This window comes from Sparus aurata, chromosome 14, assembly GCF_900880675.1.
Source record: "Sparus aurata chromosome 14, fSpaAur1.1, whole genome shotgun sequence".
Lineage (NCBI taxonomy): Eukaryota > Metazoa > Chordata > Actinopteri > Spariformes > Sparidae > Sparus > Sparus aurata.
This window is the reverse complement of record NC_044200.1, coordinates 13,603,830-13,626,356: the sequence shown is the minus strand read 5'-3', so window position 1 is coordinate 13,626,356 and position 22,527 is coordinate 13,603,830. Positions and strand designations below refer to the sequence as shown.

The following is a 22,527-nucleotide window of genomic DNA, read 5'->3' as shown; positions in this document are numbered from 1 at the left end:
CATAACGGGACTAAGTCGTGCCGAACCGGGCTGTCACGGCCGTGGAAAAGGGCTGTTATACGCTTAACTGACCTCGCACAATGCACGGTATTTATAGCAGACAGGGTGACGTCAATACGTCAACTGAGAAGTGATAAATGCAAGGGAATTGACGATTCACGGCTATGTACTTCCTGTAAAATGCCAGTATAACAACCTATAGCAGCGTTTTTTGACTAAACTTAAATGTATCTCTGGGTATCACTTTAGGACTGATGATGATGGCCAGTGTGCTCAAAACACAAGTGGAATGAAAACAACACTCACAAGATACAAACCAGTCCTCTGGAATGTGTATTTATTTTATGGCAAAACAAGATATATTTAGAACAGGTTGTTTTCTGAATGGTGTATATACATGGCTGTTCACAACAGGATGAGTAATGGAAGAGATAAGCACAACCTCATCACACATTTCCATGATGTTTTCTGTATGTTTTTTCTGGTGTTAATTCCACACTATTAAAGTAACAAGACTGCAAGACTTTTGCTGGTACAAAAGTAAGATCCTAATAAAAACAAATCAGCCTATTTTCAGTCTAAAAACAAAAGCAGAGTAATGTATACAGTGAGGGGTTACATAAAAAAGTGTGTGGTAAAAGTAATTTTGAACCGCTACCGTTTCCACAAGAATACAGTCAGAGATAAAAGTTTTCCTAGTGACACTACAACAAGTGATACACAGCAAATTATCTACAGTCACATGCATCCAAATACCTCTATTGTACTGTTTACATGATATTCAGCTGGCGTCATTAAAAGCACAACCATCATCACAGGGGTTTTTAATGAAAACTGACCGTTAACTTCAAAACAGATCAAAAATCAAAAAAGTCTGATTTCCACCCTCGTGTCTCTCAAAATGTGACAGCTTAGGGTGACATCTTTACCTTTATTTTGTTACATCAGCTTGCAAGGACGATTACCAAGAAATGACCATTATAACTCAAATTGATAGTCTTTAAATTCAATGATCAGAAAAAATTAACATCAGTCAAAATGCATTTTCGCTACTCAATCAATCATCTTTTTAAAGTGATTGGCGTCAACCCAGAAACACAGAGCCTCGGTAGCTGTTACAAAATGTGTTTCTCTGATTAATAATCATCGCTACCCTCTTCTTCCTCGTCGTACTTCCTCTTGAGGGAGTGCTTCTTGTGCTTCCCCCTGTGTCTCCGTTTCCCGGTGAAGTCAGGGTTAGCATCCCTCGTATGCAGCTGCTCGTGCTTCTTGAGGAGGCCGGGGACGGAGAATCCCTTCCCGCATGTGTCACACGTCCAGGGCTTCTTGCACGTGTGAGTCCTTTTGTGGACGTTCAGATGGGACGCCAGCTTGTAGGTCTTGCCGCACACGTCGCAGCTGAACGGCCGCTCGTTAGTGTGTAACCTTATGTGGACCTTGAGATTCCCGACCTGAGTGAAGGTCTTCTCGCATATGGAGCACCGGTAGGGTCTCTCTCTGGTGTGAATCCTCAGGTGAACCCTCAGGCAGTACTTGCTGGAGAACTTCTTTTGGCAGACGGGGCACGGGATCTTAGCTTTGGGTATGTGGTCTTGCTGGTGCCTCTTCAAGTCAGACAAGTAGACGAAGGTCTTTCCGCACTGGGAGCAGAGGTACTGGCGATCGCCGATGTGGTAGCCCATGTGTCTCTTCAACAAGCTGGGGACGAGGAATCTCTTCCCGCAACGCTCGCACATGTGAGGACGATCTCTGGTGTGCCAGCGCTCGTGGTTTGACAGCTTGAAAGCCGTCGGGAAGCTCTTGCTGCAGTGCTTGCAGGGGAACGTCATCTGGCTCGTGTGGCACTCCATGTGTCTCTTGAAGTACGTGGACTGCGTGAAGCCCTTGTTACAGATGTCGCAGTAGAAGGGCTTTTGGCCGCTGTGGGCCAGCATGTGCTTCGTCAAGGTCTGCAATTTGGTGAAGCACTTCCCGCACTGTCCACAAGCGTAAGGGCGCACCGTGCTGTGGGTCTTCAGGTGGTTGTTGAGGAACGCCTGTGTTCTGAAACTTTTGTTGCATGCCGTGCAAACAAACGGCTTCTCTCCGGTATGAATGCGCTCGTGATCCATCAGCTTGGACTGGTAAGGGAAGGTCTTATCGCACACGCCGCAAGTGAATCTGTCAGCTGGAGGCCTAACTTGCTTTTTCCTTATGCTTGGCTTCATGTCATCCCTTGCACTGAACCTGGCTGGAGGAAGTGGTGGCAGGGCTGGAAGAGAGAGCGAATTGGTGGCAATCTGTGACACCCACTGATGCAGTGTGACTCGCTGAGTATGGGGCTTTTGGCCGTCTTTTGATCCTGCGCTGCCTGTATTTTGTATGGTGGAAGCATTTTTGACTGGCATTTGAACTACCCTGAAGGGGATTGCTTTCAAGGGAAGCTCCCGCTGTCCTTCTGGTTTTTCTGGAGCCGCTGGTGCTCCATCTTCTGCTCCGCTTTGTAGAGTTGTGGCAGACTGTTCCTGTGTAACAGTCTTCGCTGAATTCTCTGTCTGAGCAGGTGTTGTGATACTCTTTTCTTTTGCAGCACTGCTATCAGCTGTTTTAAGACTGTACCGCCCTCTTCTCTGTGGTCCAGTAGCAGGGGTTGCTGTACTGTCAGAGTCATCTGACATCACTCCGAAGTCTTCAGTATCACTGAAGGGGTCTGGGCTTATTTCATTGGGGGTGACCTCTACTGGCTTTGGTGATTTGGGTGGTGCTGGTGGTTCTACTGGTTTGGTACGGAAGGCGAGTGAAGACAGCACACAGTCGCCTACTGAGGATGAGATGGTTGCTGCACAAACAGAGAAGACATCGTCAAATTAATTTTCACTGTATAATATGATTTTATTTAACATTTTCCTTTAAGTGTTTCATCATATGTTCATACAGACAACCTAAAGTATACCTTTAACACCAAGGAGTCCCTTGGCCTGCTGGTGTAAGAGGAGAGTCTTCATGTCGCTGGAGTTGGGGATGAAGCTTCCACATGCCTCCAGTACAGTGGGCTCTGTTGAGATCATGGTACCAAGCTGAAGCAGAGAAGCAGGAAATGGAAATAACGAATGAGTTTGCAGTTTAATTTTTACCTCTGAGGTTTGATTTAAAAAAATATAATAAAACCTAAATAATCCAGATCCTAAAAGGTTTTAGAATTATTTCAGTTATAAGATAAGGTAAAACTTTACTGATCCACAGCAGGAAATTTGGTAATTTCTTAGAGTATATGAAAAGTCTAGGTCAGACCTTAAAATGTCTGAAATTGGTCCAGTGAAGAAGACCGTAACATTGAATTCTCACATTGTGGTAATGTACTTAAGAGCTGCTTAGATATTCACCTACATCTACACGGTAAACTTGGTTTGACACTTTATTCAGGCTTAAAGCATCCACAGAAGTATCGAATTGAATTCAACAGCTTTTGGAAACTTTCTAAAAATGTGCCTGGATACTGTTATGTTTGTTGTTGTTTATCTATTGTAAAATGTGTTTACTGTCTTTGGCCTGTCCGTAAAGACAACCTGCAACACACCTGTGGAGCTCAGAAGAACTCTGTCTAGATCAAGCATTTTGCCACTGAATCGGGGTCAACCAGATAAACGGCACTTCCTGTCTGCAACCAGTAGCCCCTCCCTCCTGTTACTGCCCCAGGATCTATGTCAAAATGTAATGATAATACATGTGCATACCTGGGAGAGATTAGGAACAGGAAGAAGTTGCTCCAGCTTGCACACGAGACCTGCAGTCAGAGCCTGCAGTGCGGTATCGAACTTTGTGCCATACTGAACAGGGAACACTTCCTGTGGGGAAAGAAATATAAATGAGTTTAACAGTATTTGGGGCTTTCAGGTTGTAAGAAAACTTTGTTCAAAACGAGAGATGTATGATTTTTTGTGGTTTATCCCCACATGCGTGTTATTTAACCCATCCCAACTCAATGTAAAGTTGTTCTTAATTATTCAACAAAAAGAGTAAGAGGGCAGTGAGATTGGCTAGGCTGACAACATCCGGAGCAACTTAAGGTAAAGCCACAAAGCACCTGTTACTTCATCTAAATGAGCAACAAATGTGTAATTAAAATTAAAAACGAAAAAAACACAGAGGCTTTTTTCTCTGATGACAAACAAACACTGTCTAATAAGACGGGTGTGGATACCTGGAAGAAGCGTTTCCTTTCTGTGGTGTTTTTCAGCAGATTCTGGACCAGCACCATGAAGTTTGTTTGAGATTTCTCCACTTCTGAGTCCTTCTGTGACAAAGGGAATACTGTAACTCGGGTTTAATTCACACATTGGGAATCTCGAGTCTAGTGTGCTGATCACGAGTCGTGTTTAAAGAGGGCACAAATGTGTACTGTACGTTTCCCTGAAATTAAAAAAAAAAAAAAATCCCCTTCTTACCCCTGTGGATGCAGACACTTTCAACTTGTTTATGAGCATCTGAATAGCCTTGGTATCTGGTAGGCCGTCTTTGTGAAGCAAATCCAAAATGATCTAGAGAGTGAGCAGATCTTAGTCATAAGACAAATATAACATAAAACAACAATAAACTTACTGTCAAAATAAAAAATAACTAATTATTTGCTTTCAAAATAGAGATAGAGTATTGCGGTCATGATGACCTGGTTTTTTAGGTGCTTTTTCCTCAAACACAATATCAAAGATGACAATTTGGAAAAATTCCTCGGAGCAAAGGTCAACAACTACTAAGCTTTAACTTCAAATGCTCTTTTTGTTCTCCGTGCGTCTGATTTGTATCAGCAAACATATGGAGTTCATCAGCAGAGTGTGGTGTGAACATCTACTTTGATGTTCAGTAATCTCATGACAAATCTTAAGGAACGAATGCCATTTCAGAAGCCTGCAGAGCACACCCACAGGCTCTGTGTGTGATGGAGGATGGAGAAACCTGTCTGGTAGCTCGAGGGGTTTTAATGGGACATCAACCAGAATCCATCAGTCGGTGTTTTGTCTATCCACTTAAACTGACTGTTTTGATCACATTCACTTGTTTGACGCGCACACACGGTAGATGATGAACTCTCACCCTCGCTCTCAACCCCAAGACGAGCTGGGCAGTCTGCTTGTGGCTCATGAGTTCAGGAATGGTCTGCGTCACCATGGTGACAAACTCCTCCACCTTCCCGTACAGCTTCACGTTCCTCTGCCGTATCACCTGCCACATGAACGAGTAGGTCAGCTGCAGAGGGGAGGCCATCAAGCGCAGGGAGCCCAGAGGAAGGCCACCTCCAACACCTGTGTGGAACATAACACAAAGTCAGGGGGGTTTTGTGTAAGCACTTGTGAAAGCTGGCTTACTTTAAGTCTACAGATCTTGCTATGTCACAGTTTTCATAGATCGTTCAGTGAATGAGTTGAATAGGACGTGTACTAAATAGGATGTGTCATGCCTGCAGCTGCATCGCTCCACTAAATTGTGTGAGAACATAGGACCACAACTGTTTTGAGTGGTTTTGCAGGTGGAGCCAGAAGCTGCTGTAGGGGGCGATGCGCTGCTGACGACAAGCCTTAACCGCAGATGAGCTGCAGAGAGGATGGAAGTGTGCACGCCTGCGTGTGCATGTGCTGTCGTGAAGAGAATGAGCGCCAAACTGCAGCCAAGTTAGATTCAAACTCGGGTTTAGATGGCGTAGGCGAGAAGTTGTTACTCGTGTGAATCATCGTAACGTTAGGTGATATTACACGATGCAGCGGGCGATCAGCGCATCCGGAGGGAAGGAGGGTTTCATTTGAAATCAGCCTGGATGGTCCCCCGCTCGAGCTCGTTAGCAAGCTAATCACCAAACATCGCCAAAATGTCCGAAAACCCTTTCATACAAGCAAGTTGGCTTGAGACTAGAAACAAACTGCCCGTTTACTGCAACAGATGGCTCGCGCTGCTTTCGTTTTCTGGCCACCGTGCTCGGCGGCAGCTAGCAACTGTTAGCTTGCTAACGTTAGCTTAGCAACTTACCTATAGTATCGGATCGCTTCTCCATTCTGTGCTCGGAGTGTGTCGCTAATTCATCAGATAACCAACCGACTGCACAAATGGTCTAATCGTATTGTCGTTTACCCCGAAATATAATGTTTAAAAGTATTTAACCGTCTTTCTTTCGAGCGTCAAGCCAGGAAGAATAATGGCGGCCGCTGGGCAGCGGCTTTCCAAAACAAAAGTCCTAGTGTTTCCGGCGGATGTAGCTATATAAAATAAAAGCACGGTCTTTTGAAATTGCTAGGAGGAGCAAACACCACAGAAAGGCAAACATGACCTTGTTAATAAGTTGAAATAATATATCCGTTGTGTAAAGGACATGTATATATGTTTTAACATGTCCAATCTTTATTTTACTTCAAACAAAAGACTAACATAAAATAATTAAGAAAAGTAAGATACACACTAAAATGTGGCTGTTTTAAACTCTACTATAACTTGGTAGTTTCAGTAGTTTTCTTCAAGGTGTCCTTTGAAAAAAAAATAATTCCCTTGTTAAATAAAGGTTATACAACAATAAAAAAATATTGTAGATTCTGATAACATTATAAACACAAATAAAGCTTTATTATGACAAGGTTAATCACAAAAACATTTTATTTGAGCGAATGTTATTACCTGTTCAATAACAACCATCGGAATGAAAAAATGCATCAAAACCCCTGTTGGTTTGTTTGTGTCTCCTTGAAGTGGCATCAGAAGTCAGGCAGAGAAGATCTGAACTGAACATCTTTTTTAAGTTGTGTACTGTTGCTACAACATAAATAAGATGTACCTTTCTGTATTTTTGATATGTAACACTGATGACAAATCTCAGAAGTCTCAGGATCTACATAGACGTAATATTCACAACACGATTTTGCTGATGGGCTGTTTGCAAGGGCTGGACAGAAATAGTGTTTCCACTCAAAACATTTAATAAAAAAGTACATTATTCACATTTTATAGTGCTACAAATGTGGGTCATACGGTATTCATTTGAAGAAATCTGACAGTCAGCACTTTTACACGTGAATCACCAAAACAACACGAGACATAACAGCCAGAAAGGTTAAAGAGGTTCAGTCGAACAAACTTGCTTCATCACAACATAGAGAATAGTGATCGGGAGTTGATACCAAGAATCAGATATACAGTATACATCCATATATGCCACAGTAGCTCGCTTTGCATTAACGGTTTTACATACATGTTTTGTCTACCCCCTTACATTCATGACTGAATTTTTAAACATTACAGTTGTATAAAAAAGTTAATGACATTTTGTAAGTGTTTTCTCTTGTGACAAAATAACTTAAAATCTCACATACAATACAAATATACATTATCACAAAATTAAAATTTCAAATTGGTCACCAGAAAGACAATAAAACACGTGAGTTGCAGACTTTACTTTAATACATGGATGTGTTTCCGTATTTCATTGATGTGTTGTGGAAGTAAATCATTAAAATGCAGAAAACTGTACTAACAGTCCTCTGTGGATGAGGCTACATGGCCTGCGGTTGGGAAAGATTCTTTGCCTGTTGATTCATAGGGATCTGCCGACATCAGTCGTGTTTGTAACTGGTATTTCCTCCAGCCTACGGCCACTTCTTTTGTGGCGAGAACAAGCCCTCCTTATGCTCCTCACTGAGCTCATCCGTCCGTCCATCTATCCATCCCTATCTCCCTCACTTTCCCTCGTCCTGTCTGTGCTGTCTCTCGCTCCCCCTGATCTGACACATTACAGCACAAGAGCGCTCACACTCGGGGAGTCATACTCTTATGACTGGACATGATTGACTCTGTGAATAAGGCTTTAAAAACGCTAACACACTCACTAGGGGCCGGGCAGCAGCTATAGATCATTGGGCAACAGCTTTGAAAATACAAAGGCGGGATTCAAAGTGCCTCTGGCGATGGCTATCTGCCATCTGGTCAGATCTTTGATACACAAAGTAGGACACTTGTCGGACTGCTCGGCGTGTTGTTTGCGACTAGCAGGTTTGGCAATCTTGTGGCAGATCACTGATCAAGATCATGTCAACTACGAGCTGCAGTAGGTCAAATGCTGCTGCTTTTACTTCTGATGCATTAAAGGCCATATTGATAGGAACCTCTCAGTGTCAGAACCCCTAATGCGTTTCAGTACGAGTCAGAATACCGGGGCAGGTATGGATTCAGTGTGTGACTGTACAGCGGTGAATGGACAACCTCTTTAACCATGAGGACAAAGCCAAAAATACTGCTGACAGGGGTCCCATGTCAGAATGAAATGACGTCCTCCAAACAGAGTGATATTATTTTTGATTGGAGGCTCCACTTCAGAGCAGCAGGAATGCAAAAAAAAAAAAGAAGAAAGATATCAACTTGGTCTGCTCAGAGAAAGCCAAACGCTGTTTAACACCGGCCAATTCGATATATAACCTCAGCAGCCATTTTGGCAGATAACCAGCCATCATGTAGAGACTTCTTCCTCTGATCCCAAACAACCTCTTTGGATGGTTAAGTGCTAGAAGCGTCTGGGGAATGTTGCGATACGCCTCGCATCACAGCAGGTGAGTTTTCTCTTCGCAGCGCGGGTCCGTGCACTCAGATGAGTGAAAGCAGAGGAAGAGGAGCGTCAGACTGCGCTCGTTTCTCCAGCAGGCTCCTGCCAATAACAGAACAACCTGGAGAGTGAGTCGTTGTACTGCTGTCCAGATTTCCCTTCTCTATTAGTCATGCTTCATCCACTCTCGTGTTCAGGGATCGCCTCCTCCACTGGCTGAGTGTCAGCGGCGTGGGCGAGTGTTTGAAGTGGGATGGAGATAGACACAGTTGGGATCAGGTCAGAAGGTGTCATTTGCCTGTTTTCAGCGTTGCAGACTGGTAAACGCCTCCTAGACTTGGCCTAAAAATAAAAACAAAGGATGGGAAAAAATCAGACTCAAAGCCGACAAAGTGTTGCGTTTTCTATGCTGAACGCATGACAGATGTTAACTCTCCAAAGCGGATATCATTACTTTAGGTAATGACCTCGAAGTACTACTGAATATTTGATGAGCAGTTGTTAATTTTGCAAGAATTGCCTTCCTGGAAGTGCTCAAGGATATGAAGGTGCATTATCATGGGCTTTACGAGACCAACCCACAGAGAGGAAAAGGCACAAGGCTCGGTGTAGTTGATGGAAAAGTTACAACCATGGACAGTTTTTTTCTTTCATCAGGTTTCTCATGATATTGGAGGGGAAGAAGCAGGAGAACCATTGTGGCTCTGACTGGGCTGATCAAAAGGACTGATTCAGAGAGAGTAGTAACCGAGCCTCACCCAACGTCCAAGTGCGACGCAGTTAAAGGAACAGCTCATGCATTTTCTACTCGCCCCCAAGCCAATGGAAAGACGGATGCAGTTCTGTGAAGTCTCAGTCCACATAACATAGGCGGAGCTTCACAGCAAAACAGAGTTGCAGAACAAAATGTAATAACCCCAATGAAAAACCATCAAATGGCTCCATACAGGTCGTCTACAGTAATCCAAGTCCAGAGATGACAAATTGATTTGAAAAGATGCTTTTAAGCCAAAATCTTCACGCAGGGCTTCCAGAGACTGTGGATATGCCAGACAAGCTGTATGGATACAATTTACTATGTAGTATTTTCTTTTTTAGTTTGTTTTTTTACAATTTAAAACAAGTCCCCATCTACTTCAGTTGTTTAGGGGAATGCTGCAACGGTGCTTTGCTTCAAAGCCCTAGAAACGTTGTGGACTACGAAACTTCAGCTCACTTTCCATAGGCAGCGGGGTTGATTCAATATTAACTGAATTTTCATTTTGTGGTGAACTTATCCTTTAATGTAAGCTGTATAAATGTTGGCTACCTCTAACAAAGTAACAAAAAGCCACTGTGTTGTCACGTAAATAACAAACCCCCAGCACTGAACAGGACATAGAGCACCAACACAGACACTGGGTCCATCACTTATTATCAGTTATCATTTTTGTAACACTGTATTTCTCTATTTTTACACAACATTTCTGGTTAAGGAACTTGACCCCAACAGGTTGCTTGCGTGGCAGTTTCTGCCATCAGTGTCTAGTTGTGCATGAAACTGCTTAATGTGGCATGTGTTGTAAAGCACTTTGAGTGGTCGGTAGACCAGAAAAGCACTATATAAATGCCATTTACCATTTCCGTTTACCCAAGAAATGAACCTCTCTGAATAACTAATTACGAAATGGCTCCCAGCAGAATTCTTCATTCATGAAGAGACGGAAACACAAAGACCATGCTGATAATCTATCTGCCTGAATAGTGTGATAATTTTGTTCCTACACAGGCAGTAAAAGCAGCTTTTACAAAGGCAGGAACGTTGTCCTAATAGACCGGAACATAGTGTTTGTTTACAAAAAGCTTCATTCTGCATTAGCTTACATAAAATGACGCTATCTCTTGTATAGACCTACTTAATCTAAAATGCATGCATATTTGATGCTGTTATATCTCATTAATAACAGCACTAACATTAGGTCTGAGACCTTATTTACCTGTTGGGCAGCAGACTAAAGAGGAAAATAAAACGACAACTTGGATTTACTCAAAACTAGCAGGGAGACCGATATGTTGCTGTTACACAGATATCAAAGATGCTAGCAAAGCAACACAGTATATAATGTTAGCACAGCAGCAACGTCAGATAAGTCGATATAACTTTAAATGTTACAGTTATGGCTGATACGTTCGCTGATTTCAAATGTCTCATCATTTGGTATATTGTCATTTAACAAGAGTACACAGCTTTATTAGTGGCTCTTTGCAGCAATGAGCTGAGTGCCCAACAACATCAACATACTAACATGCTCATACTTGACAATGCTAACATGCTGATGTTCAGCAGGTCTTAGTTAAGCGTGTTAGCATGCTAACATTTGTAATTAGCACTGAAAACGAAGTAAGTATTGAAAAAGATGACTTAGGCTACTAACATTTATAACTAAAGGTTCCAAGTTTCAGTTTGTAAAGGATGTATTGTATTAACATTAATATGTATTAAAGTATTTTGTAACATTTTGCAAAATGTAATGCACTAGGCTAGTTTGTTGTTGTTTAGAAATATGAAGCAGGCAAAGTTGTTAAGCTAATATTAAAGCAGGTTTGTTTACCTACTCAACATCTTAGTTTAGCATGTGAGCATGCTAATCCCAAGTGAATTTGAACTTTCTAACAATATACTTTTGTTAAGTCTTGGACCTATTGTCTATACCCTGTTTATAGTATGGAGTAGGCTGTGTTGCTAAGCTAACATTTCCAATTATCAACAAAGACATGGTACAACTGAGGTTGATGGTAATTTTGCTGATATTTAGTCACAAACCAACTTATTAAACACATTAACATTTCTGATCTGATGACAGTGCTAGTTGATAAGTGAAAGGTGCACTATGTAGTTTTGGGGAAGAAATTTGAATCAGAAGGGAAAGATCTTTATGGACTGATTTTTAAAAAAAATGTTAAGCCTAAACACACTTATTAAAACAAACTATATCCGTGTTCATGTCTGAATAAACTGAATAAACAAACTGACCTTAAAGGACAGCACAGTTTCATACTGTTTTACTTTGTTTGTATGTGGCGGACCCTGCCACCTCTTCAAACTGTATTCTGGGGACCTTATTTTATTTTCTTGTTTATACAGTTGTAGAAAATGTTGTGAGTTTGTATTATCAACATATTGATGTTGTAAATATGAAAATTCTGACTTTGAGTTTCTTCTCCAAAACCAACATAGTGCCCCTTTAAATACGATCTAAAGTTGTGAAAATTAAGATGTTTTTTCACGTCTTCTGTCGCTTGTCTTCTCTGTTTCTTTTAGATTACTTAAAAAATGTATTTTCATGTATCACCAACAGAAGCTAATCCACACTGAGTTTGCTAACTTACTTACCAGCCAAACCAGGATAACAACGCAAGCTATGAAGGGGATGAGAGCCAAAAGAAAGGGAGTTCTCTTGGACCAGCTGTATTTACGACCCTCCTCCTGACCTCCTGGAAGAAGGAAATATTATTGGAAATTGTTCTGACTACAGTTACACCTCAGAAACTCGATAGCGGGGAGGCCAATCCTCTTGATGGTAGAGAGGACTCTGGTGGGATTCAAGCTTAGTTGCGGGCGTATGTGCCGTGAAATCCCTCAAAAACACTCACTTTGGCTCCCTTTTGAGACGTCAAATGTACTCAGCAGTAATGACTTGCTTTTAATGTATCTTTTGATCATACAGCTCCCTTTAATTACAAGTATTGGGTGTGTGCTCAAGGTTACATCTGATTCCTTCCTCCAGCTGGGTGTCCTTGACCCGCCCAAATCAATACCTGCCCACCAACAGGCACACTAAGCTGCTTTAGTTTTTTCAGGCTTGCGTTAAAAAATGTAAAAAAAAAAAAAAAATGCAAACGTATGGTGTACCTGGTGGTTGTTGCGGATTAATGCACGGCGGCGGCGGCTTGCATGAGAAGCTGGATGTTCCTTGGGCGGCGGCGTGTAAGACGTCTTTGATGTAGTCGAAGTAAAGACCAGACATTAAGCTCTCCTCTTGATAGTGACACTGGTAGAGTTGCATCGCCGTTTCCTGTGGGATCAGACAAACAGGAAGAAATCCTAAAAATAACCCAAGTATGCAATAAAGCGTCCAAAATATTATATTCTCTTCACTCAAACTGAGCCGTCGTGTGTTTGCACAACCCATGTGTCAGATTTGTGCTGTCACTCGCTCTGCAAAGCATGTAAAGACAAATTATGTAAAATGTGCTTCATGGGTTCAAATACAAATACTGTACTTTTTACTCTTATATAACTTTAGTGACAAGTAAAGTTGCAGATGCTGCATCAGAGCAATCAGATAAAAAAATACTTCACGACACCTCAGTACTTTTATTGCCATAACAAATTATTATTTTATTATACTCCAGTTTCTTTAGTTGCTGATTACCTACCAGTTCCTCGTGGTCGAAGGTGAAGCGCAAACTCTTCAGCATGGCGATGAAGACAATTATGTTTTCCTTGTTGGAGGAGATGGCACCAAACATGTCGGCCAGCTTCCGCAGACTTTGCTCCAAAGGATAGATATTTAACACCACCCAGCACGTGCCAGCCTGGAGAAACAAAAATCAGTTAACAGTCTTTGGGAAATATTCAATCGTTCGTGTATTTGGCTGTTTCTTGTTAATTCTGCTTTAAGCCCCGTCATACGTACCACTTCTTTGGGAATGTAATTAACAGGAATCTCATAATCAGAGGGGATATTCTGCTTCTGCAATGGAGATAACGACAGAGCGGAGACTTCATTAGCACATACACATACAAAGAGGATACATGATGAATTGAATTGACGCGTGTCAAGCTCTCGGTGAAGCAACTCGGTAATCTCACCAGTAACGACAGCTTGCTCACATCATCAGTGATCGGCGTCCCAAATTTTCCGGAGCAGAGGTTCAGACTTGTGAAGAGACTCAAGAGGAGACAAGGTGCTTTCAAGATCTGAAGGACGAAAGAGTTCATGTGACATTGAAAAAAAAAAAAAACATACAGTGAATTTACCATGTATCCGTATAACAATGAAAAATTACAACAGATGTGTTAAACTGATCATATCCTCCTGAATACCAGTAGTTCAAATTTGTCCTTTGTGGAGGACATTTCTAAACCTGAATATCTCCCACCCACTTTATACTACTAAATTAACTCCTTTTGCTATCTACAGAGGACATTTAGGGCTTTTCAATGATACCAAATGTGAAGGGGTGGGGCTTTAGTACCTTTCTCTTCCTCATTTAGGAAAATGGCAAGCACATTTTATGGGAAGAGGAAAAGTAAGCACATAATACTTTTTATTGAGCAAATTTTGGCTTGAAATGTTGTTGGCATATTTTATATAAGTCTCTTAACAACACATTAAAACATTGTCTGAATTTTTTAACTGTATTTTAGCATAGTATTTAAGTGTTTAAAAATGTCCTCTGTAGTGGACATTTGTAGTTATTTCCTCCACTTTGTTCTGTTTTTTCAAATGAAAAGAAAGGAAGTCATTCTCAGAAGCACCTTGGTTGCCATCAAGGTTCAGTTTCACATGTATGGCATTCTAATGTCCACTGTAGTGTACTGTTACTAGAGGGTCGTAACATGGACATATGATATCGCAAAAATAAAAGCTTTTTTTTTCAAAGAAAATGTTTTCAGTACTCTAATTACCTTACACAGATTGGGGAATTAAAAAAAAAATGTGATTGGACAATATTTTTTTTCCTGGTAGTCAGGAGGATATTCTGATATTTCACAATGGTTTTAGATTAATACAGATACAAGCTCCGACATGCAATATGAGTAATTACACCCATAATCTCTTTCTACAGTCACATCTACTGTATGTAGGCTGTATGAAGCACAATCACTTATCAGCATGCTATGACACCAGGCCGGGGTGGTGTTCACAATCACAGTAATCTTTTATTAAGTGTTATGTTGAAGGAGATAAATCCAACAGATCTTTCAACCTTCTTTAAAGAATAAATCGAAACGCTCTATATTCCTTAAAGTTTCCAAATTGGTCCTCACGTTGGCTCGATGTGACGTTTTTCCAAATGTTCTGTAGCTAGAAATTGAATCTTTGCTGTTTTTTTCTTTGTTATATAAGATGGTGTATTTAACATCTCCAGGTTTTGTACTGTTGGAAACACACTGGGCTGGCATTTCTCCACTCTTTTATTTTTTAATGTTAACACTTCAGAAAATCAAGAAGCAAATGAACTGATGGTAAAAATAGTTGTTAGATGTGAGATGCTTTTTTCTAAAAAATCATTCCATAAAAAAAAAAAAAAAAGAACCACTTCAGCGCCGTTACAGTTCAGATCCAAATGATCTGAAGTGTAAACTGAATATTTATGTGGCAGCTGCACCGACTCTCTGAGGTGTCAAGATTTTCATTGCAAAAACACACAATGAGCTCTCACATGATGATGAATGGACTGTGTGATGAGCAGGGATTTTTCATTCTGGTACAAACCCCCCCCCCCCCCCAAAAAAACAACAATATTTTCTTGCATCAGAACTGGGCGAATGTTGCGGTTGGACTTCTGGGAGAAACATGTGCCGCTCCTCATTATTGAATATATTGAGTCGAAAGCAAGCGGCGTCCTTTCACTTGCCTCCCCCTTTTAAAAAGGTGCAGCACCAGCAGAATGTGGAGCAGTTACTGCACTGCTCTGAACACATTAAGATACATCTTACTTAATGCAACCATAATTCATAATTCAACATTCCGTTTCTATTTTTAAACACCACAGGAATATGATTTAATCAGAGTATTTATACTTTTATTTAACGATTAGTGCATTTTGTTTTTCACTATAGAAAAATTATAAACGGTTTCATTAAATCAAATGAACAGCAGTTCATTTAACACTCCAGTGTAGAGCTGTACAGAGATATAGTGAGATCCGGTGTCGCAATGCAATCGTATTTCATAAGAAGAAAAAAGAGAAATGCAAAAAAAAAAAAAGTAACAATTCTGACTTTAAGCGCAAATGATCTGCGATTTAACAAGCACAACACAAGTGAGAATTAAGCCGTGAGATAAAGCTGCAGCAGTGTGTACGTCTTCACAGAGCACAATTTGACAAACTATCTGTGTGTGTAAAAAAAAAATTAATAAAAAAAATCCCCACTAAGAAATGAAATTCTCCTACTTACTTTCTTCCTCATATGGAGCAAGAATCAGCAGTTGCTCAAATCCAGTGCATGAAATCGAGGGTTGCCGGTCCGGTCACAGAGCTCATTGTGTGCGTGTGTGTGATGTCCGAGCGTGTGGTGAAACTTGAGGACGGGCCGGCAGTCTGCTTTCACTCCAGACAGATTGGTGAAGTCTTTTTGACGTGGTGGAGAGAGGCCGCCTACAGGCTGAGTCACTGTGTCACACACTGACGCCGTCTGAGACTCTTTTTTTTTTTTTTTCCTTTCCACAAACTCCCACGTATCAATTTTGTTCGTCAGGAGAAAGTGGGTGCTTGTTCTCTAATATTGCGCTTAGAATATGTCAAGGTTATTCCCCCGAGCTATTGTTTAGAAAGTGAAAAAATGAGATGGTGATGTTGATAATGCTGGGGGGGTCTTTGATTAATCATTTTTCATTGCGATGAACGAAATGTATTTCATTTATTTTCATTATTTAAACACACTTTTGCTGTTTCTTTGAATCGCTTGAGCGGGTGTGCAGAGAGTGCGGTTGCATAATATTCTTGGGAAGTACGCTGGTTATTGATTTCCATTTCTCACATCAATACCGGTCACAAGGGAGGTGACTCAGACAAAAAAAAGAAGAAGAAGCAGATGTTTCACAAGCATGAAATGCGCCTTTTGTTTACATCTGAAGAAAATGATCTCATCTGAAGTAAAGTCAGAGGGCAGCCAGTTGGGGAAGGAGTACTTTGTTCGGTGGGGTCGGGGAAGTGTTAACGTGACACTGTGAGTCAGGTTGTCTAAAGCAGGTCACATCTAAATATAACCCAGACAGCTAACAGGACCAAGCAAGACAAAACAAAAAAACACACGGGCTGCAATAGCTGGAGAAGACGTGTTCAGACCCTGGGGTGAGACGGATTGATGTGACTTTGTGGCGTCATCTAAGGTATGACTGATTTACACTAATGCGCTTACGAGCATGAAACAGGTGTGATGCAGAGCCGGCAGCCGCTTCCCCCTGATGGACAAGTTGCATGCTGTGGAGAAGCACAAATGGAGACGCCTGTGAGGTCATGCTTGTGTCCTCTGTTGTAGAAAATGGATTACTTTGAGCAGGAGGAAATATACGAGGAACTTATTGAGTTTGCCATTCGAGAGAGCTTTCAAGATGCCTGCAGGCAGCAGGGGTTGGTTCAAACAGACAGGTATGACAGAGTCCAAAGTGTCCTCACTCTTATATAATGAGGTAGTACAATCATTTTACAAAAGGAAAGGAAGTCTTGAATTAAATCATCTAAAGCTAACTAACTCCAAAACCGTTTGTGAAGTTCTATCTAGAGAGTCAAATTGATTAATTGATCTTTTGTCCAACTGACTTTGGTTCAATAGGAGGGAGGGAAGCAGTGAGGACTTCCTGAAGATAATGGCAGCCATTCACAAGGGTAAGGGTCCCATTTTAACCCATGGTTTAGCAAGAGGATATCCCAATTTTACACTGACGTGAATGGACAACAAGTGTTGGGTCCCTGGGTCTTGGTTGTGTCTCCCCAGGTGACGTGTACGCGCTGCAGGGGCTGTCGGGCTGCCTGCCAGCCTTCAGGGAGCGCGACAGCAGGGGCTGGTTGGCTCTGCACGCAGCGGCTGTGCAACCACTGCGAGGCGTCCTGCGCGTGGTGCTGCAGGGTGAGGGTTCAACAGGCTGGGTGTGAAGTCTGAATGAAGAGAGACAGTGGAGAGACAGATAATGTGTATTACCAACCTTAACATACTCCTGATTGATTTTTTTTTTTTTTTTGTCCGCAGCGTTGACCTCCGCAGACCTGACCCTGGAGGAGCTGACGGAGGACGGGGACACGGCTCTGACCCTGGCAGTGGAGGCCGGCCTGGTGGCAAACGTCAAGATGCTGCTGCTGCACGGAGCCTCGCCGCACAGCACCAACAGCAGGAACGAGTCTCCTCTGCTGATCGGTAGACACACACGCATACGCACACAGTCACTTATTCCTTATTAAGAGCATTTCACAAAAAATGGTTTCAAATAACTTTATTTTTACATTTGATCACGATTTTTTTATTATTACAGTGGTGTAAAGTAACATTTACTCAAGTAGACATGTCGATGAAGTGCTGTATTGTAGGCAGCTGGACTTGTTTCAGTTTCTTGAAGACATTTCACCTTTCATCCAAGAGGCTTCTTCAGTTTTGACTAACTGGATATCTGGTGTGTCACACCCACACAGAGTCTAAATAGCCGGCCAACTCCCCTCCAGTTAGTTAGAACGGAAGAATCCTCTTGGACTAAAGGTGAAATGTCTTCAAGGAACAGTCGCCGATGATACGGCACCTAAATTTACTCAAGCACTTAAGTATGATATAATGCAGTATTACATTACTGACATGTCCAGTAGTGTACAAAGTGTCTAAAATTAGCTCAACATTGAAAAAAACAACAACACTAAAATGTATCTTTGATATATTCTGTAATCGTACCACACACTGGAGGAGCCAGTCTGCATAATAAGTACTTTTGATACTTTCATGTAAATTTGCTGATAGTACTTGTCGTGTACTTTTACTTACTTTGAATTGTTGAATTGCAGTTAAAAATGTTGGCATGTCGTTGTAATAAAAAACTACATTCACTTTGTGTTTAGCGTTAATTATCAAATGTTAGCACGCCAATGGCTAAACTAGGCGGCAAATGTTAGCATTGCATCTGTGAGCATGTTAGCATTTAGCGCAAAGCAGTGCTTTCCCTCACAGAAATGCTGGCGTGACAGTAGAATTGTTAAAACATCTCCTGTAAACATTAGATTCCTACTTATCTGGCTTCCTACCTCATCGCCTCGTGTTTTCTACACTTTGCAGCGGTGAGGCAGCAATCATACGACATGGTTGCATCCCTCATCATGGGCGGGGCCTTTGTGGAGCAGGTGTGTCACTCCAAGCGCACAGCAACCCACGAAGCTGCAAAGGTGAACAGAGCTGCGCTGATACCGGCTAAAGCATGACAGACTACGACTTCAAAATCCAGCCTTTATGTCATATTTTATCTGTCCTTCTTTACCCTCCTTGCTTCCTACCTCTTGCATCAGGTGGGCTGTACGGATATTCTGATGCTGCTCCTTCGACACGGAGCTAAAGTAACTGCCAGAGACATTTATGGGGTGACTCCTCTGGGGATCGCAGCTGAATTCAGCAACTCTCAAGCTTTGGACATACTCATAATGCATGGTAAAACACTCAACACACAACAAAGTGTGATCCTTCACATCGAGTCACGTTTGATCAGATCTTCTTGCATTCTCCCTGTGCTCCACTAGGTGGTGACGTGAACGCCCAGGCCAACAACGGAGACACAGTCCTGTATGATGCAGCTGGATCTGGAAACCTGGACAGTATTGAGCTGCTCCTGCAGCACGGAGCCAACCCCAACCTAGCCAGCCACGGCTTCCAGCTGCCCATCCACAGAGCCGCATACGAGGGGCACATACTGTGAGCTGACCTCCGTGCCCCGAAGCTGTGCGGCGATGCCAAAGAGCACCAAGTCATTTTTACGCTCTGCATTTGGCAAAAGCTGGAGAATATCTAAGTTCTGAAAGATAATCCAGTTCCAGACAAAACATGAAATGGCGGGGGACAAATTAACATTCCTCTCCTCCTATTTTGCAGCCAAATTGATGAAACTGTAGTCTGAAACATGTCTCTCTCTGCACCTCACAGCTCTGCAGTGTTGTCACTGTCGTCCTTTCCACAAAGAGCCTTCTGTTTATCGCTGTTTATCAGTTCCGTCACCGAATAACACTGTCGCTCAAAACCACAATCTAATGAACATTTTTCAATGTGCCCTGTTTTCTTCTTTTAGCATTTGTTTTTCACTGGTTTTGCCCCCGACTCTCTTCCTGTTTGCCTCCCTCTCTCTCTCTTCAGAGCCCTGAGGACTCTCATCTCCATCACCACAAAGAAGGCTATCCGGCTCTCAGGCCAGGACCCCGTCCACTCAGCAGCAGACGGGGGACAGGTCGAGTGTCTCCGGCTGCTCATCCAGAGAGGATTCGGTGTCAATGTGCTGCTCGGCACACACATCTCTGGTATGCTCTCTCTCACACACACACTCGCTCAAAAACATATGAATCTTTGAATAAAGATAGCCTATAAGTCTTGTCGACCTTGAAATCTTAATGCACCACAAACTGGCTAAAGGCAGTTTGTCTCCTGCTGGTAATTCCGTTTCAGAGAACTATGGCGACCTCAGGAGGACTCCTCTGTTCTTCGCTATTTCCAACGGGGATGCCACCTGTGCCAAGATGCTGCTAGAGGCTGGAGCAAGAACCGAGCTGGACCCACTGAGATGCATCCTAGTTGCTATACGTGCTGAGAGGTGGGCGGCTCGAGCTTATGTGGTGGGCTGGTTGTGTTGGGATAACACAACTCTGACGTCTCGCTCTTTGACCATTTCCAGGTATGACCTGGTGCAGCTGTTGCTGTCCTATGGAGCAGAGGTGAATTGTTACTTCAATGTGATCAGCAACACGCTGTTCCCCACAGCACTGCAGTACTGCCTGCGGGACCGCGTCATGCAGAGACTGCTGTTCAACAGTGGATATCATGCTCAGAAGTATGTCAATCCATCTTTAAAATTAAGGTTGAAATTAATTCAACCTTTGTCTGAACGCTCCGTTTTAGTGCCTGTCTCTTAAAGCCCCCCCAAAAAACCCAGTCTGCTCTGATTGGTCAGCTCTCATAGGCCTGAGTAGGCACTGTTAATTGCCTTTTCTGCCTCAGCTCTGCTAGCGTTTTTGCAATGACGGCCAAAGTTGATGAAGTCCGGATGGCTTGTTTGAAAGCAACAGTTTCTGAAAACAGTTTGATACTTTCACAGTATTTACACTGCTGTTGCTAATGCAAGTGTTGAACCTTAAAGGTGCGATATGTAAGAATTTCATTTTGAAACATTCATTCAATTTACTAAAATTGTCATCAGGATGAGAAGACAAATTAGTCTTGACATTTTGTCAAAGACAAAAGAAAGTCATGTATTGCACTGCAGAGGTACCTACTGATGTTAGCATGCTAACTAGCTAGCCCCAGGCATGAAAACCTTTTTCTCCCAGCGGTCCAAAGTCAACTTCAATTATCTTTATTATTATTACTATTATTATTTCAACATTTTAATTTTTGTATCACTATCTCTGGTAGGTGTTTCCAGTGTTGGCATGATAAGGGTGAAGAAATGGACAGTACCTGGACGAACCTCCATAACCTAGCCTACCAGATTTACAGCAAAACTAAAGTCATCACAGTAAGAGCCAGTTCAGGTAGACATACAGTACACACGCACTGTTGTTGACTCCATGGTAATCAAGACACACAGTAAACCAGTCTAGGGGCCAATAACATACACAATAAATCCCATCCCTGATTTTGTTCTCTTTCAGTTCTGTGAGTTTGTATCGGTGTCGTGGCTGGAACATCTGGTTGGCGGTCTTGTGAGGATGCTCCTGGACTATGTCAGCCATGTCAGCATCTGTCCCAACCTCGAGCGCATCTTGAAGAAGACACACGAGTGGGAAGAGATTTCTGACATCATGAGTAAAACTTCAGATCCTCTACTAAAAAAGCAAAGAAAGAAAATGTAGGAATGTTTCAAGCAACTACAGGGTAAACATTTGTTTGTGCGTCCCCAGGCAAGCCACGGTCTCTGCAGCACTTCTGTCGACTGGTAATCAGAGGTCACATGAACCGCAGGACGCTGAATGACCCCGAAGCCATGGCTGCTGTTCCTTTTCCTCTGAGACTGAAGAACTATGTGACCTACGGAGACTACGACCTGTATGATGACCTCTCCTCAAAGTGAAACACATTTAGTTTATTAGATTTTAACACTAAGGAAAAAGCACTAGTCACTCTTTAAAAATAAGCTAGATGGAAATATATTTTCTTTCAAAGTCCTTCTGTATTTCATTTAAGTTTCATATATAGTGTGTGACTGTGATTTCTGTTTCTTAGAACAATATTCAAGACTGCACTGCAAAACATGATCAGAACTGCGAAATGCACGTCAAGCACATGAAATATCACAATTTTTAAAAATGTCCTGTACGCCCACACAAGTGCTTTCACTTTGCGCTAATTAGACATCTGCTCAAGAAGAAGTCGGGGAGGGATTTATACAAGGTCTTCAAACTAAAGCACCCAATCAGAATGATTAAAGTGGAAGTTGTCCCGGCCTAACAGGTGCAACGGAGTGTGAGAGATCAAGCGCGGTGTGTACCAGCCCACACAGCCCTCAGAAAAGGTCTAATAGGGAAGGTTAAGTGAAAACACCTGTGTGGGTGGACAATATTATTCTCACTTTGTGTTGTCTGTAGGTGTTCACTTTGTGAACAGTTGGAAATTGTTAATATGTATGTTTAAAAATGAAAACACACTGTACTACTGAAGCTAACTTTGCGATACCAAACCTGAGATGGAGCAGCTATTTTTTTCTTTCACAAAGTCAATAAATGCTCCAACCTGATTTGTATCACTGTGCATTACTTCACAGACATTATTCTGATCCGACACTATGCATTTATAAAGGGACAAAGAAGGGTAAAAGTATTCAAACAAGAGCCAACAGACACGCTATTTCAAGCTAAATGTTAATGGAAGCGTGCTAACAGGCTGACGTTCAGCAGGTATAATGTTGTTCACCCCAATCTGACAAATTGTCATCATTTCATCACTTACAGGTTGAGTATAAACTGAAAACATATTGAACAATGAGAATCTGGAGGGAAACTGGGCCATATTTTGAGGTAAAACTACATATTTG

General features: G+C 42.1%; 3 protein-coding genes across 5 annotated transcripts; 1 reads left to right on the top strand and 2 right to left on the bottom strand.

Annotated features, from left to right (window-relative positions):
* Nucleotides 1-305: 305 nt before the first annotated feature.
* On the bottom strand, nucleotides 306-6,198 carry LOC115595450 (gastrula zinc finger protein XlCGF48.2-like). Of its 2 annotated transcripts, none has more exons than XM_030439966.1 (7): nucleotides 5,998-6,198; nucleotides 5,071-5,279; nucleotides 4,425-4,517; nucleotides 4,181-4,273; nucleotides 3,714-3,824; nucleotides 2,933-3,056; nucleotides 306-2,818 (listed from the first exon to the last, which is right to left on the bottom strand). In XM_030439966.1, the coding sequence occupies exons 1-7, from the start codon at nucleotides 6,020-6,022 to the stop codon at nucleotides 1,137-1,139; spliced, it is 2,337 nt and encodes a 778-aa protein (XP_030295826.1). In that variant the 5' UTR covers nucleotides 6,023-6,198; the 3' UTR covers nucleotides 306-1,136. The 2 variants fall into 2 exon arrangements, with proteins under 2 accessions (XP_030295826.1, XP_030295829.1); XM_030439969.1 differs by having other exon boundaries at nucleotides 4,181-4,270.
* A 360-nt stretch (nucleotides 6,199-6,558) lies between these two features.
* LOC115595457 (uncharacterized) lies at nucleotides 6,559-17,568 on the bottom strand. Of its 2 annotated transcripts, XM_030439985.1 has the most exons (8): nucleotides 17,470-17,568; nucleotides 16,686-16,747; nucleotides 13,407-13,514; nucleotides 13,231-13,287; nucleotides 12,971-13,129; nucleotides 12,444-12,606; nucleotides 11,925-12,025; nucleotides 6,559-8,893 (listed from the first exon to the last, which is right to left on the bottom strand). In XM_030439985.1, the coding sequence occupies exons 2-8, from the start codon at nucleotides 16,689-16,691 to the stop codon at nucleotides 8,729-8,731; spliced, it is 759 nt and encodes a 252-aa protein (XP_030295845.1). In that variant the 5' UTR covers nucleotides 16,692-16,747; nucleotides 17,470-17,568; the 3' UTR covers nucleotides 6,559-8,728. The 2 variants fall into 2 exon arrangements, with proteins under 2 accessions (XP_030295845.1, XP_030295844.1); XM_030439984.1 differs by lacking the exons at nucleotides 16,686-16,747; nucleotides 17,470-17,568 and adding an exon at nucleotides 15,723-16,559.
* On the top strand, nucleotides 16,477-22,236 carry asb15b (ankyrin repeat and SOCS box containing 15b). Its single transcript, XM_030439972.1, has 14 exons — nucleotides 16,477-16,656; nucleotides 16,806-16,915; nucleotides 17,100-17,152; nucleotides 17,262-17,393; nucleotides 17,514-17,678; nucleotides 18,579-18,685; nucleotides 18,806-18,944; nucleotides 19,034-19,205; nucleotides 19,641-19,801; nucleotides 19,947-20,091; nucleotides 20,173-20,328; nucleotides 20,910-21,012; nucleotides 21,149-21,302; nucleotides 21,398-22,236. Exons 2-14 carry the CDS (start codon nucleotides 16,809-16,811, stop codon nucleotides 21,565-21,567), a joined length of 1,764 nt encoding a protein of 587 aa, XP_030295832.1. The 5' UTR covers nucleotides 16,477-16,656; nucleotides 16,806-16,808; the 3' UTR covers nucleotides 21,568-22,236.
* The last annotated feature ends 291 nt before the right edge of the window (nucleotides 22,237-22,527 follow it).

What these genes read in the sequence shown, in the direction of transcription:
- LOC115595450 (XM_030439966.1), bottom strand. Translation starts at nt 6,022, where the DNA reads ATGGAGAAGCGATCCGATACTATAG. An exon ending in AAAGGAAACGCTTCTTCCAG is followed by an intron (nt 3,825 to 4,180) that starts GTATCCACACCC and finishes CTTTCCCCACAG; the next exon opens with GAAGTGTTCCCTGTTCAGTA. An exon ending in CTGTTCCTAATCTCTCCCAG is followed by an intron (nt 3,057 to 3,713) that starts GTATGCACATGT and finishes TCTCTGCTTCAG; the next exon opens with CTTGGTACCATGATCTCAAC.
- LOC115595457 (XM_030439984.1), bottom strand. An exon ending in TGAGCAAGCTGTCGTTACTG is followed by an intron (nt 13,288 to 13,406) that starts GTGAGATTACCG and finishes TCTCCATTGCAG; the next exon opens with AAGCAGAATATCCCCTCTGA. An exon ending in CCTTCGACCACGAGGAACTG is followed by an intron (nt 12,607 to 12,970) that starts GTAGGTAATCAG and finishes CTGATCCCACAG; the next exon opens with GAAACGGCGATGCAACTCTA.
- asb15b (XM_030439972.1), top strand. Translation starts at nt 16,809, where the DNA reads ATGGATTACTTTGAGCAGGAGGAAATATACGAGGAACTTATTGAGTTT. An exon ending in AATGGCAGCCATTCACAAGG is followed by an intron (nt 17,153 to 17,261) that starts GTAAGGGTCCCA and finishes GTGTCTCCCCAG; the next exon opens with GTGACGTGTACGCGCTGCAG. An exon ending in GCAAAACTAAAGTCATCACA is followed by an intron (nt 21,013 to 21,148) that starts GTAAGAGCCAGT and finishes GTTCTCTTTCAG; the next exon opens with TTCTGTGAGTTTGTATCGGT.